This window comes from Trachurus trachurus, assembly GCF_905171665.1.
Source record: "Trachurus trachurus genome assembly, chromosome: 13".
Classification (NCBI taxonomy): Eukaryota; Metazoa; Chordata; class Actinopteri; order Carangiformes; family Carangidae; genus Trachurus; species Trachurus trachurus.
Window position 1 is genome coordinate 20114246 of NC_139892.1, and position 15712 is coordinate 20129957.

Sequence of the window (15712 nt, forward strand, 5' to 3'; positions counted from 1 at the left end):
AGAGAAAGAGAGAGAGAGAGAGAGAGAGAGAGAGAGAGAGAGGGAGATGATGCTGAGTGAATTAACTCTTCTATGAAGCATGAAAAGCATTCATTGTGTCATTATGTAGCACATCTACAACTGCACTCATCCGGCGAAGCAGTTCAGTTTCGGAGAAGCTTCCACGAATCTACTTCTCCTGTGCAGTGCCCTGCGGTTCGGCTTTCCCAAGAAAGTGAGATCTCTTTACTCAGCCTGGCAACCTTTGATCCAGCAAAAATGGAGTTATCACTGATGGCAGCACAGGTAAAGAATCATAAACACATTTACCTACTATGATCTTACTTTTCAGACTTTTAGCTAACTAATTTCTAGGCTACTGTTCTTCTTCTAAGAAGGTGTAATGTGCTAAGCTGCACTGCTGATAATATATTGAGTGTCAACTTATTTGTTTACAAAAGTAGACCAACCAAAGTTCAGCACTGGAAAGTGATAAACAGAAAATATTGCAAAGCAGTTTCATGCTATAAGCATTGATTTTCTTGTTTTTTGTTGCTTTGTACACTGTAAGTTTCTTTTTCTTTTCTTTTCTTTTCTTTTAATTATTTGTAATAGTATCAGTGTCAGATTTTTTTTCATTAAAATATTAATAACCCTCAACATCATCTCACAGTTATCAGGAAATCACTCAGGTCTCATCAGATAAAACATTATGTACTGGATGAACTTGTAGAGCACGCTGCAGATGCTGCAGGGTTTATTTTTTATCAAGAATGCAGGGGAAATTACTTGGAGATGAAATGTAGTGTAGATGCACTCACCAAGTTACTCAAGTGTGATTAAAGTTTTTGTATATTTGTTAAGTATATTTGCATGTTGTAGTTACAGTTTCAGACATCGCAGAAATACAGAGATGATTCAGGAGCAGACTGCAAAGTGGCCTCTCCAAAAGATGACACACATGCAAGGGGATTTTTTTTCTAACTGAGTGGAGTGAAGCATCCAAGACCCATTAAAACATGTTCGTGTTTAAGGTTAACAGCATTTGACAGATGCTGAATATTGCTTCCTACCCTCACTCCTTCATTTCGCACAGCATATTTTGTTGTTTTAAATAGTCTGTGGTTTCTATCATCGCATTAAGCTGCATTACTTATGAGTGAGAGAAAGACTTGCTCTTTTGAACCACTAAGATTCGAAGTTATAACACTTTACCTTTCTGATCCCGGAAATAAAATTTATATTTGCAAAGGGCCGAAATAAAGAGATTCTGTGCTCTGTTCTCATGCATCTTGCTGGAGTGTTTGTGTCCTCCTGCCACAGTTACTGCAGCAGTTTCATCTATTCTGTTGCTCTGCATCATGTTGGAGAAATTATTGTCCTATCTCTTGCCTGCTCCTTACCCATCTCTGTTTTTCCTCTGACCCATCATGCTTAGCTTTAAGGATCCTCAGGGCAGAGCTTCATGTCACAATGTCACAGTCCTTTCTGGGATATGTAGCCTGTGGACATGTTTTGAAAGCAATTACTGTGCTAAAGCTTTTAAGTGGAGCCCTGCTCTCCCTGCATGTGCTCTTTGCAGTACTGAGCCACTGCTACTTTATTGCTCCATTTACAAGAGGAAGCATTAAGAAGTTTTTTTTTCTTTTCTTTTCTCGTCAGAAAACATAATGGGTGGAGTGTTGATGATGAGAGTTGCATTTTACAGCTATGAATAAGGAAAAGTTTTAACCATGAATATTTAACGTCTAAATGTTAAACTATGATATTTGCTTATGGAAAGAGCACAGGAAGAATAAGTTCATTCATAGATGAAAAAACAGATTGCGTTGTATTATCTTTATTATTGAGAAACACACAAAAAGTAAAATTAGCACAGTCAGCCAAATACTAGATAGTGTCACTGAGACTTAGCTACTCCTGCATTTAAATTCACCCTAAAGTTTTGACCAAGTAAAAAAGTAACTGTGTGACACTACTGCAACAAATCCCTGACATGGTCTGAATACTGATGACATCTGCCACAGCAGTGAAGATTTATACCGTCCAAATCCCCTGCTGCCACTCATCTTGCCAGTGAGCTGCTTGCTATGGTGAGGAGTTGTGCCACCTACTGGTATCCTTAGAGAAAATTACTCTTTTTTTCTGTTCCCATTTTTTCTTGAACAACTTGAGCTTTCTCATGTCAAACATTTCATAACACTAACATGCATCTGGAGTGATTTCCTCTTGCGTGACACAGCAGTCCTATTGTGCAGTGCAGATCCCTGCAGTGTACCCTGTCCAGCTGTGCAGATTTGAAGGAAAATGTCCTTTGATATCGGCTAATCTTCTGTGTAAAGACACACAAACACTATTCCAGTTAACATCTAAAATTTAGTATAGGGCCAAACAAAGCAGATTCATGGTCTTTCTGTTTTTCTGTATGGAACGGTATTCCCCTTTAAGTTCCCTGATTGTTGTTCCTGAGTCTGTCTGCTCCAGACGTGAACCCTGTCTGGCTGAAGGAGTTTGATGGAAAGCCTCATCTGATAGCCATCTGTTCTCCGATAGTTAATCAGGTGTGCTCAATGTGTGGTCTTTAATCACCCGACGCTAACTGTCTCTGAGCACTCTGCAGTCAACACCTGAACGCTCTTGCTACCTGGAACTGTACATCTCAAAAAGTTGGTTTCTTAGACATAAAAGTAGAGGAGTAAAAACAATGTTGCAATTTTTAAAATCAAAAGGCTTCACTTTATACAAAGGGTACTTACTGTTGGTGAAGACTTAGGTTTTGTACTACGGTCAGTCTTGTTAAGCATCATATATCGAGGAGTATTTCTATTTCTGAGTCAGATCATTTACACGATGACTCCTGTTAAGCTTTTTGATAAACTATCAGTGTTGACCTTGTGCTGATTCTCTCCATCTTTTTACCTCAAACCTTCTTTTTTCGGGTGGTGAATGTTAGATTGGTCTTAATTAAGTCCTGTCTATCAAATCGTGTGTGATGGAGAGTTAGGTCAGATTACCATCTGTTACAGAGTTTATCAGTTTCTTCAGGAGAAGGCGGGGCATCAGTTTGACGTCAGCTAATAATGTCATTGCAATTGTGTAGAATTATTAAATACTAAAATCACATCATTCACTCTTAAATAGGTCTTTTTGGTGTTTTTGTGAGTGATAGCACCGTCACTTATGAGTCTCATATCACCTCTTCTCTGAAACAGCAAAGGATTAAAAATGTTTAAGATGACATGAAGCTGAGAAATGCAAATGCCACTAAGGAGACTCAGGTCATACTGCTGAATGAGTTGCACAATAAAGCTTAATCCAGGAAGTTTTAGTTTCAGCCCTGTTATGAACAACTGGAGTCCAGAAACAGCTGGAATAGCCAGGTAATGTGTCCCCTCAGTACCTGGACTTTTGATTAATCAGCTCAGTGTGAGCACTGATGTGAACTTTCTGTGTAACCTGACAGGACAGATGCTGGAGTCATTTGAGGTGGAAGCGCGTCTATATTTTGAATTTGGATTAAAATCCAAATTACTTCACAGTGTCTGTTTCTCTGTGATTCCATCTTAGACAGTTGAGATAACTTTACTATGATGGTAACCAGAGGTTATGTGTCTAGGCTACTGAACACATTAAGCATAGTGAAGGATGAGTCACCCATAGCACGCATAATATAAGCTCTGTAGTGCTTTATTTATTCAGGATGGATGGCATGACAGATTAGAAATGCACACACACATCAGACGTGCGTGTGGATGGACACAATTGCACTTTTATTATGTAAGTGACTCAGCCTGCATCTCACTTTAGGATTAGTCTCTATGATGCCATCACTGACACTTGATTGTCTGTGCTATCAGAGCCAACCAATGTATTCATATATCTACAGGATTTATACCTAAATACATTCAAATTGTGATTATTGCATTAGTGGCATTGCATGCAATATTGATATTTTGGATTCAGGTTTAAGAGGGATTTCATCATCAAGTCTTTTCACATTATGGAAACAAGAAAATCGTATTTATGACTGTGAATTCCGATTGTATATTTAATCATGTTGCTTAAGCTTTAACCTAACAGTTCATTCTCTGGGATAGCATGACAGTGCAGTATTATCTCTATTGCAATGTGAGATTTTTTGGTTTATTAGAGGATTAGGATAATACATTTCACACAGTATGTATCACTTACTATATTGCCTTACAACAATGTAGCTTTACACAATCCCCCAGAAACATCCCAGATAAACCAATCTATAATACATTATAATGGAGCATGTTAGAAAAAGAGAGAAAGAAATATTTTCAGTCACTTCTAGTGCAACATTATGTAAGTTATATGCACACATGCTATGCCTGAGAACAACTATGTGTGAAATTATAGCAAATATGTAATTTCTTTCTTTACCTTTGATTACAGTTGTTACAGATTAAATGAACTTCAGTGTTGTAATCCTTAAGAATTCAGGACTAGTGGATGTGACAGCAAACTTCTATTCTATTCTATTCTATTCTATTCTATTCTATTCTATTCTATTCTATTCTTCTAATCTATTAATCTATTTACAGTTCATTTAAAAAGTTCAAATCATTGTGAATCACAGTGAAATGTTGAAAATGCCACATGGAGGGGTACAGGATGTCAAATAGTATGTAAACATTAAGTTCAGTGAGCATGTCAATTTAATTATGTAATCTTAAATTTGTAATTCATTTTTAATAAGAACTTTAAGGATAAAGGTATGCTACCTATCTTAAAATAAACACAAAACCCACGGGCTGTGAATTGAAAGTGCTCAAAACTGGAGGTAGATGTATTCACCAAGCTACAATACATAAAAGTTATGTGCCTTCACTCACATCATCATACATTTATAAGTGACATGAGTCTCTGCTCTGTGACTTATAAAGTGGGACATTTCTCTCTGGATAATAAAAAAAATAGGCCAAGTTTCATCAGAGAAACTTGGGATACTTCACCTATCTGTGCGTGGAACAGTAATGGAGCTGGTGTGGCTGTTCGACAGAGCACAGAGTCAATTAAATGGAGCGTGAACATGAAACATATAGTATGGTGAGAGTGATCGAGAGGCGTGTTTGGAACGCATTGTGTCTGTTTGCAGTCTCTGCACGCATGTCGTTTGTGTGCACACTGGTGTGCTTGTGTGTGTTCTTGCTTATACACTAACTTTCATATCTTGTTTACAGACAATATTAGTGAAAAAAAGGCCCTGAAAGAAGCAACATTACAAATTATCCACTGCTTTGTTTTAAAGGCTTGTGGAGTAAAAACTTGGCATTAACACATAGCAGAGACGGACAGGAAGCACGTCATAAGATGGGGGCCATGCCATGCAACATGTCCCCCAGGTCTTTATTTCTCAGCTGTACAATTGTATAATCCTGCTTTAAATGTAAAGTTGATTAAATCTGAATATTCCCATTGGCTTCGTAAACATGGATTATCAGTAATCTGTTGTCTGATTTTTGTAATATCACTATCTTGAATATAAAAATGTTTGCGTTTGTTGTAGTTGGACACATGGTACATGGGCATGGGGGGCACAACATAACAAAAAACACCTTAATCCATCATGTCTTAGAGGCAATAATATTATGAAAAGGTATTTTTAATTCTCAGGTATTATGCATTTATGGGAGCTTCCATATTGGGATGAGATTGTGCCATTTTACTGTATCTTTGCATGTACACACACGTGAGCATGTGTGTGAGTATTATGAAATCTGTGTAAGGTCATTTAATGATGTCAGTGAATGCTGTTCTTCGCTCGTCTGTCAGGCTCTGAAGCCCCCAGAGAAACTAAGCAAAGATTCAACCAGCCATGAGAGGAAGCCTGTATGTCTCTCTTTCTCTCTCCTCCGCTATATCTCTCACTCACAATAACCTACACACCGGACACCTCCCTTCCTTCCCTCTTCTTTCTCTCTTCCTCTCTTTCCTCTTTCTCTCCATCAGTTATTCTTTCTCCCTTCATTCCTGTCACGTCTTCACTGGGCTCAGGCCTCCTCCGGACATAATCTAACGGCAGTATTTTCTTTTCATCACACGGCTCAGTAACTCAGAAATGATTTTCAGCTGCTTCTACATTTTGATTTAGTTTGCTTGGTGTCCATTACTTCAGGGCAAAAATTGTCACCTAGCGAGAGTCAATCAAAGTGTACTCGATCAATTTAGCTTGTATTTAAGACCCTCTGTCAGCAAGAGACAATAAAGTCACAGGTAAAAAATGTTATCTATTGCCTTGATAAAATACTTTGAATTGTATTGATAGTGTCTTTTCAAACTAAGTTTAATTTTAATGCAAATCTGAAAGAAGAAGAAAACACATTGATAATCTTATTAATTATTTACTAATTGATTATAATACTATGTGTGCATATAAAGACCCGACACAAACATCAGCGCTATGTCCTCAGCACTGTTTATTTCATTTCATCAAACTGATCATGATACTCAACTCATCCGAAAATGCCTCATCTTGAATGTTAATTGCATTTTTCTGTCACATTGGCAGTTTTGTAAGAGGAGCACATCATGTTTTGTCCAGCGCTTGGGGCTTTGTTTTGCTGAGGCACCATCAGTGACCTCGCCACAGGACGCGATCTGTCTGACAAGATCTTATTATGGCCATGAATGAGGCTCAAGTTTTTAGCAGTGTGGTTTTATAGATGGAAATGTCAGCCAGTCGTTCTCAAGACTAAAGAGTGAGGATCTCTTTGTCTTCACCCTTTTCCTTCCTTTCCTTCTATGACAGATGTTTCAGAAATACGAGGAACAGCTGGGTGCTGTGGGCCTGTTTATTCACCCTTTCATTTCTTTCTCTTATTTCCTTCCCTGATCTTCTTTCATCCTTGTTTCTTTGTTAAAGCAGTCACAGATGGAGACCCACATTTTCCAACCCTGCAAATATATATTTTTGCCGAATTGAAGTCATAAAAGTCAAATATAATCCTCCTCCTCTTGGTCAAGTTTTTGTAAGTGGGAGACAATGTGCACAAGGCTGAAATATTGCTCTCGCCCAGGAGCAAACTTCATGTCAAAGGCTGCACTAATAGCTTGTGAAACAAATAGCTTCTGAGACAAATGCCTCATAAATGATAAGTGAGTTCTGGCCCCCTTTTACTTTGCCCCCCATCTTTGAAAATTAATTAAGGGAGAGTTATTGTTTTCTTCACCCAAAACCCCCTTTAATTTTCCTAATTTTAAATAACCCCCGGCCTCCACTGTCATTGTGTGTGTGTGCAGCAAGTGATTTGTGAATGTGTGTCCCTGCTATACACGCGTGTGTGCGTTCCTTTGTGCCTTTTGTGTGCGTGTATGTCTGTGTGTACGTTCACCAGAGGCACTTTCTGAATTTTCCTCAACCCCCTGTCACTTTCTTGGACAGACACCCACACATGCACGCACGCAGGAATACACACACACACACACACACACACACACACACACACACACACACACACACACACACACACACACACACACACACACACACACACACACACACACACACACACACACACACACACACACACACACACAGCCTACTGACGAAGACTACGCACATGAGCTTCCTACCTCTGAGCCCCCACAAAAGACCCACTCACAGATGGGCACAGGAAGCAGACACATACGTCTACTTATTATACACAAAAGTTATGAGCACTTGAAACATCATGAAGCAAAGACTTATCATTTTCAAAGATCTGGAGGATTTAAAACTCCCACAAGCCCTGCTGCACTGCGTGCTATTCCAGGATGTCCTGCATCTGTCTGCATCAAACCACTCACTGCAGTGGTGTTACAGCCTTTGGATAGAGGGATGGGTGGGGATCTAAGGTATAGAGGGATGAGAGTATCTACGGAAGGGGAGAGGACAAAAATACGGTGGTGAAGGTTAGCAGAGGTGAGGAGAGAAAGTGCAACCGCAATCTGGTGATTTTACAGGTGACAAGGAGAGCAAATGTGATAAGAGAAGGACATGAGAGAGGTTGCACTGAGGACATACAAGTTGATAGAGGCAGAGACACAGGCAGAATGAGGTAATGGGAGGATAGTGTTACAGATAAGTGGGGATGAGAGACAGGATAAAAGTATGGGATATGATGTCATAAAGACAGGGAGAGCAGGTGGCAGAGTCACTGTCACTGTTTGATTTGAAACAGAGTGACAGGGAGGCTGAGGGAAAGGTGAGCGACCGAACAGAGGGCAAAAACAGCTACGGAGAAGGAGAAATAAAGGATATAGATACATGCAAGGCAAAGGAGAGAGGAATGGCTGAGAGGAGGAAAGACATGATGTGAGCAAGAGAACACGTCATGGAGTCACCACTGTTTACTCAGCTTTATCCTCTGGTAACCCTCTCTTTCTCTGCCTTTCTCTCCTCACTCTTCCCCCCCTCTTACTGTTCCAGTTTTCTCTTGGGAGGAGGTAGATGGGTCATATGACTGTAAATGGTGTCACTTTAGTAATTCAGAGTATTCGGTGTACAGGAAAGGGAATAAAAGACTAGATGCTAGAGGAAAAATGAGCTTTATATATTTATTTGATGGAAAAACACCTGAGCCTGAGCAGGTGTCATGGGTACACTGCAAAAAATCACTTTTTAAACCAGTCAACCAGTTAACCAGCTGTTCAGTGCTAAAATTTAATTTTCTGTATAAAAAAAAAAGAAAAAGAAAAAGTAATAAAAAAAATAATTGAGATCCTCACTCATGAATACAAAAAAACAAAACAACAACAACAAACAAATCCCTTTTCTGTCTTATTCCAAAATAGCAGTCTCTGAAATGAAAAGGCTCTGCATGGCGTAGAGGAGAGAATTATATATGGTCTTGTAACCTGACTATGAGACTAATTATAAATAAATACAGCTGTTTTCTGCATTGATTCACACAGAACATTATGTTCACAAGCTGAGGAGCATATGGTCTCTAATTTATACACAGTGTTGGGGAGTCACATCTTTTCAATGGAAAATATATAACTGTGTTTAGTTACAATTTCAATTTACGCAAAGTCATCCTACAGTTTTATTCTTAAAATCAATAGATTGGGGGTTACTCAAGTCTGAATCAGTCTCAAATTTTAATGTAGCTGTAGTTTTCTGTTCAAACTGTCAACCCAGTGTTAGCCAAAATGTTTTCTGATTGACAACAGTTGCATCTGTTAACATTATTTAAACAGTGGCTAGCACATGTCTAGATGACAAACATAGGCCTATATAATAGCAGAATAATTTTCCCAATTCTTTTTTATCCAATAATATACTTGCAACACATCAAGAACTACAACTGAAAGATAGCTTTCTCGCTTTTTGCATTGTTACATATTTGCATTATCATTTTCACCCATTTCATCCTATGAGAAACTACAGACAAAGTACAAACTGCCTTTTCTGGTGCTGTTTATATTTTAAGAGGATTAGCTACAAGGCACTGTAAATTCACATGATGTTAATGTCATCTTGTTTACTGGTTTTTTGCTGTAGACTAGAGAATAAAAGGTAAAAGAAAAACTCTTTTAACCAGACAAAACATTAGAGTGACTCCTTGTTTCTGTTGCATTGTGACACCATCTCTCACGTGTAATATTAATGCAACACAATAGTGAAATAATCCACAGGATTTAAAATGTCTGACCCACTTTGAGTTCTACATTACAAATCACATTTCAGAGGATCCAGTCCTTAATTTGTCTGTGCATATGCATTCATCCACACATAGAGATGCACGCTGTCAATATTTGGACACATCAGTGTGTATACATGGTCAAACACGCAGATACGCAGGTGCATACCATATGTACGTATGCACATGTGAAAAAAGCAGGCCTTATTTTAGATGTAACCCTATAACCCAGTGACTCAGATCACAGGCATGTGATCACAATGCAGATTTGTTGTCATGCCATCCATCCAGTATTATTAAAAAAACAACATGATCACAATATTGCCTTTGTTCATTGTACCAGGTACAATGAACGGTTGACACTTTACTCCTTTTGATAATTGACTGAATAAAAGCAACAACTTTATTCATCAGTGTGAATCTGACCAGATTTACCAATGTATTTCATCGTTGGTCGTTTCTATGTCATAGTCAACACTCAACTTGTGAGTCCGCTGTGTGAGGCTTTTACCATTTGGCTCAGCTGTTTCAAGCATCTCTTGGTAAACTCTCCTCTTTCACTGGGAGGGATCTCTCTCTCTCACTCTCTCTCTCTCTCTCACATGGTCACTTGCTCTCATGAAGCGTGGCTCCTCTCTGTCTCTGGATGCGCTCAGTCTAAGTCAGAGTGTGGGACGGGACAGACAGGACCTGATCTCTTTCTTCATATACAGCCGGCAGTAGGTACATCTATGATTCTCGCTGTGTCTTTTACTTGATCTGTGTTTATCTTTACCTTATTTATATGTTTTAGATTTTTCTCTCCTCTCTTCTGACTCAAAAATCTATGAACGCAAATGTATTTTTCCTTGATATAGCAGCAGGGAACGTGGAATGACTGGGGAAGAACACTGTGAAGTTAATGACATTTTCACCTTTATTTATTAGGCATATTTTGGGAGGAAGTTACTCAGCTCAAAGATGACCTCATTTGGAAACTTTAATGTATTGACTACTGTTTGTGTTTGGTGCTGGTGAAGATGATTAAATCACATTAGATCAGTTAGAACTATCTGCAGTGGATGAACTTTTCTACAGATCAATAATACATTAGGATGCGTGTACCGTGCAGTCCTGTTTGGGCTCAGAGAGCTGACATGATACCAGCAGTCTGGCACTTGCTTCTGTGTGTCGCCTCTGTGATTTCTAGTTTCAGCACCAGGCTTTCTAGGCAGACAATTTTCTTTCTTCTCTTTATTTTTGCAGGGTGTGTAAAATCTGTGCATCTACATTTTTCCCTCCTTGTTTTATTTGATGATTGTCTGAACAACTTAGATATTTACTTCAGCTTATTTGTATAGATTTTTTTGTGTACTGTGTTTTTTTTTTAATGCTGTCTGGTAATGTGTGACACCAGCTGTGTGGGTGACTATACTATAGCTCTTTTGCCAATTCTGTGTAGGCTGCAACTGTAACTGCTTGTATCAGTTTTCTGTAACTCTGCCTTTCTGGTATTTCCTTTTAAAACTGAACAGAGGAATCACAAAACTTCACATTTGTATTTTACAAATTCTCCCATTCAACATATAGGTCAATGTCAAAGCATGCACCAAACTGTAACTGCTGATGAGTGCAACACAAATCACATATTAGTTCAACAGTTTTCAGTGATTTTCAGATACACTAGCTTCAGCTTTATCTGGAATCTGTGGAAGTTTCAAAGTCTGCACCTCTTGGATCACTTGTACCATAGCGTGTCTTAAAATGACTGAAGCTGGAAAGCGGGTGAATTCATTAATTACGTGATCATCAGAAAACTGACTTCAAATTATTTTGATATGAATAACTAATTTTCTTCACTATTTTTTTTATCATTGTAAATTAAACATCTTTTTGTTCTGCATCACTGGTTGGGCATTTGTCAATATTAATTTTCATAATCATTTAAGGGTTTTATAGACCAAACACAATGCTGAGCAGAATAATAAACTAAAATAATCAAAGGTTGGGGGCTATATAAACTTTTTAATTAAGCATCATCTGTTTTAAAAGAAATGATGACAGAGTGAAACTTTGAAGCCAGTGTAGGACTTAAAAGAGGCCACATCATTATGACTTAAGTCTGAATGAACAGGCTGCTAATTTTCAATGCAGATATTCAATACAGTGACTGTACCCATGTGTGTGTGTGTGTGTGTGCATGCATTTGTGCATCTGTTTGTAATTTTTATCTCTGAAATGGGTAAAATGAGTGGCAATAAAAAGGCGATTAATGTTAAGATGTGCATTTAACTGTGATATGTACAGTAATCAATCTTTTAGCTAAGTTTTCATCCAAATCTGTTTAGAAAAAGGGGATGGAGGAACTTTATGGTGACTATAGATTTAAAGCAACAATGACGGCTGACAGCTGATGTTTAAGTACTAACATGGTGCGCAGTGTGAACGGCAGCAGAGTGAAGGAAGATTGAAAATTAACATTACCTTTGATATTCTCCTGCTTTTTTTTCAAGCTGGATCTATTATGAACAATAAGATAAAGAAAAAAATGCATCATTACCTAAAATGTTATGAATTTGTTGCATTGAAGAGCTCATTGCTCTCTCTTCTGCAGAATAGAAGTTTTTCCCACAATATTTGATCATGAAGTTCAGCAGATCATTATGTAATCAATAAATCACCGCTAAGGTAAACATGGAGGTCATGTTCAGAACCAACATTTAGATTCGTATTCTCATCTCAGCTGAGCGTGCAGAGCCGCAGCATACAACAGGTATTCAGCTTTTTGCCTCCTACTGTATAAACAAACTCATTCTAATTTTGGCTGCTTTGTCTTCCAGGCATGCAGCTGTAATTACACTTGCACACATTCTCACTAGCTGCTGCTTTTGCTGATGACCTTTCCGTGCAGAATAAGACACAGCTTGTGGGCACAGACTTTCCCAGCGTCCCTGTTGCTGGAGAAAGTTTTGTCATCGGGTTAGGTTGTAGATTTTGTGTGTGTGTGTGTGAGTCAGCAGCATGTTGGGCACTTCATGCTTTGTGCTTACAAACCAGCACCAGCACATTTTTTTTTTTTACTCCTGTCCCTTTTCTTTCACTCATGAAAAACCCTTGGAGGCAGTTATAAATTAAATATACATATTAAGTGGCTGATGTGAGAGCTCTCATAAATTATGCTGCCGCGTCTTAAAGGTTGCAACATTTTAGATTTCTTTTTTTTTTTTACTCTTAAGGAGGAAGAGAACACGCACACACACATGATGGTTGTCGGTCTTACTGGATGAGATTAGACACTTGTGCATGAATATTGATGCATAATGGAGACTAATTATAGTGTAGTGGGTTTTAATATTTGGTCTGATTATCCCTGATTACATTTACATTTAAGACTGTAATTCAAAATTTTGATTTTTCCTTTCTTATTTTGGTCATCCATTCAGGTATTTATCTACAGTACATTTTTTAGGAAGTGCACTTGCTGCATATGTAGAATATACAGAGAGATGGTTTTGTTGTGATGTTTGTAAATGTTTTAGTGTCTCTTTTAATTGTCCAGAAACAGTTTGCAGCTACTCTAAGACATTTGAACCATGTTGGACTTACACCCCCCACTTTGACAGGCGGTGTCAGATAGCCTCATGTCATGCCCCCAGTGATTCCTTGTTGACCCCTCATTAAAAATGGACAACTAAAATTCTAACAAGACTAACTTGTTTTATTAAGATTCTTCCTTGAAGTCATTAGGACAGTCGTGATGTCTCATCATGATGATAACTGAGCTTTTAGCACTGGATGTGTAATAACAGGTTTCCCTTGTGATATCCAGTGACAGCAAAAGTGAAACTGTTTTCTTTTACTCCCCTCGCTGAGGGAGGGCTTCCTCAGTGAGAATTTGGCCTCAAGTCACATCTGCAGTTTGGGACTAGATGAGGACACTAGAGAAGCCTGAGAAGCACTCAGGGTCAAACTGAACCTGATGCTTGAAGCATCCCAGAGCGAAAGTGGAAAGAAAAAACCCTCCACAAATCACAGAGGTCTGATCTGAGCTGACGCGCAGAACTTAGAAACATTTTATCAATACAATTTGGACCTATATTACTGTTACAATATAGTGTCTGTCTTTAGGGCTCATTTTCTTCACTGTAAGTAGCCTATTGGTCAGTGTGTTAATTTTCTTTACTGCTGAATATTGTAATGTATTAGAGAGGTGTGCTACTGAATCTGAGTCTGTGTACACATTTGCAGACATGTTAACCAATCTGGGCAAACATTCACAGATTCATGCAAACCTTTACCTGACAACATATTAAAATATAGCATCACTCTTCTCCACAAATCAATATGGCTATAATAATACAACCATATTTGACTCCTAGAACACTGGGAGAGAGTGACCACTGATCATACACTGAGATGTGGATCATTATTTGAGAAAAAAAAACTACTGTTAGGAGAAAAAAAAAGTTGTTTTTTCCATTAGGATTTTAGTGAACTGAGCCTTTAATGAATTATGGTAAAATCTCTGTAGCAAACATTTAAATGATCAAACAAATGATAATGTAAAATGTTATGCACATCAGGTTTTCAGAGGAATTTTCTGAGCAACGTCATTTGACTTCTGTCTTATTTCCTACAGTCAGAGCAGAGGTGATGCTGCTGCTGAGCAATCACATGCGGGGGCTTTAACACCCACTAAGACACCCGCGAGTGAAAGGGTCAAACTTTCTTGAATCTTTGAGCTGTCAGAGTGAAAGCTGGAATTATTAATGGCCACTGAGCTGTCCATTTGTATTACAGAAAATACCTATGACACAGCTTGTGTTCTTGTGTCTTTCTTCTTTACTCATGATTATGTTTTGCAATGTGATGGTGAGCTTGTGTGAAAAGGGTTAGTCCACACACCTGAGTGTCAATCCCAAATCTTTTTATTGTAGATTGTTAATACCCAAAGGTAATAAACAACCTATAGCTCCATGTTAGATTCCTCTCTTTTCTGTCCGTGTAACTGGGATCTGTGAAAGCCCCACAGGGACAAAATTCATCCAGCTGAGACAAAAAGTGATTAACTGCCTCTCTGAGTAAGTCAGTGTGCCTTTTCATGTGTCATGTGTGTCTGTCCCTTTCAGTCGATGTGAGGCATGTGTCAGTCTTGGTTAATCCGTCTGAGAATTAATCCCTTTGAGATTCTGATTTCTCTTCGCTGTACAGTACAGCTGTCCTGAAACCAGGCACAGCTGTGCAATTTACCTCCAGAGCAAAACATGTTATTGTTCACTCATTATTGTTTGTTTCATTTAGGGCAGAATGTACCTGATTTTTGCCCTTGGGGCTAAAAATATCTAAGGAATTGAAATATCTCTGCATTTAGATAAAGGAAGAGATTTTAATCTGATGATTTTATCTAACTGATCAATTTCCTATATTGAACAACTGTGGTCAATACTGAGACACTCTGCAATAAACGGTTGCTATGTGTGATGCATACTACTGTATTTTCTAATGGTGGTTATTATTCTTCTCTTATCCAATTTACAATAGAATCAGCTCCAACATTTTAACCCTTTTCTCCCAGCTGTAACACAGCTTGTCTACACTATTACCTGCTGTTCTCAGACTTTCTACAAGTGAAATTATTTATTCCTCTCTTTCCTGTCCCCCCCTCCTCCATGTCTTCCCTGACAGCATTTCCCGGCTGTGAGCGGGGCCTTCATGGATTCTCCGTACAACGGCAACACGTCCTTGCAGACGTCCACCTCCAACCTCAACGCCAGCTATTCTCGGCCCTCAGAAGCGGAGGATGATGGGAAAGTGTCCAGTGACACGATTTGGCTGTGGATCGCTGTGCTGGCAACTATTGGCAACATAGTGGTGGTGGCTGTGGTTTGTGCCTGTGCCTTCTGACAGGATTCTTAGTTGGAAAACTTGTCTATCCTGAAAATATATTTTTCTTCAGAAACAGAAATATAATAATGTATAATAGCCTTACTTTTGAACGCACGACCATGGATCTGTGAAGTGTTTGCTTTCGAATGAGTTCTGAAAGGGAATTTGCATGGAATTTATCGTCCCCACTCTTTTGACAAATAAGAATATATATTAAA

General features: G+C 38.6%; 1 protein-coding gene across 1 annotated transcript; it reads left to right on the plus strand.

Moving 5' to 3' along the window:
• Positions 1–258: 258 nt before the first annotated feature.
• LOC310995473 (uncharacterized protein C14orf132) lies at positions 259–15512 on the plus strand (the record flags this gene model as incomplete). Its single annotated transcript, XM_083984540.1, has 2 exons — positions 259–285; positions 15294–15512. 2 exons carry the CDS (start codon positions 259–261, stop codon positions 15510–15512), a joined length of 246 nt encoding a protein of 81 aa, XP_083840666.1.
• Between the last annotated feature and the right edge of the window lie 200 nt (positions 15513–15712).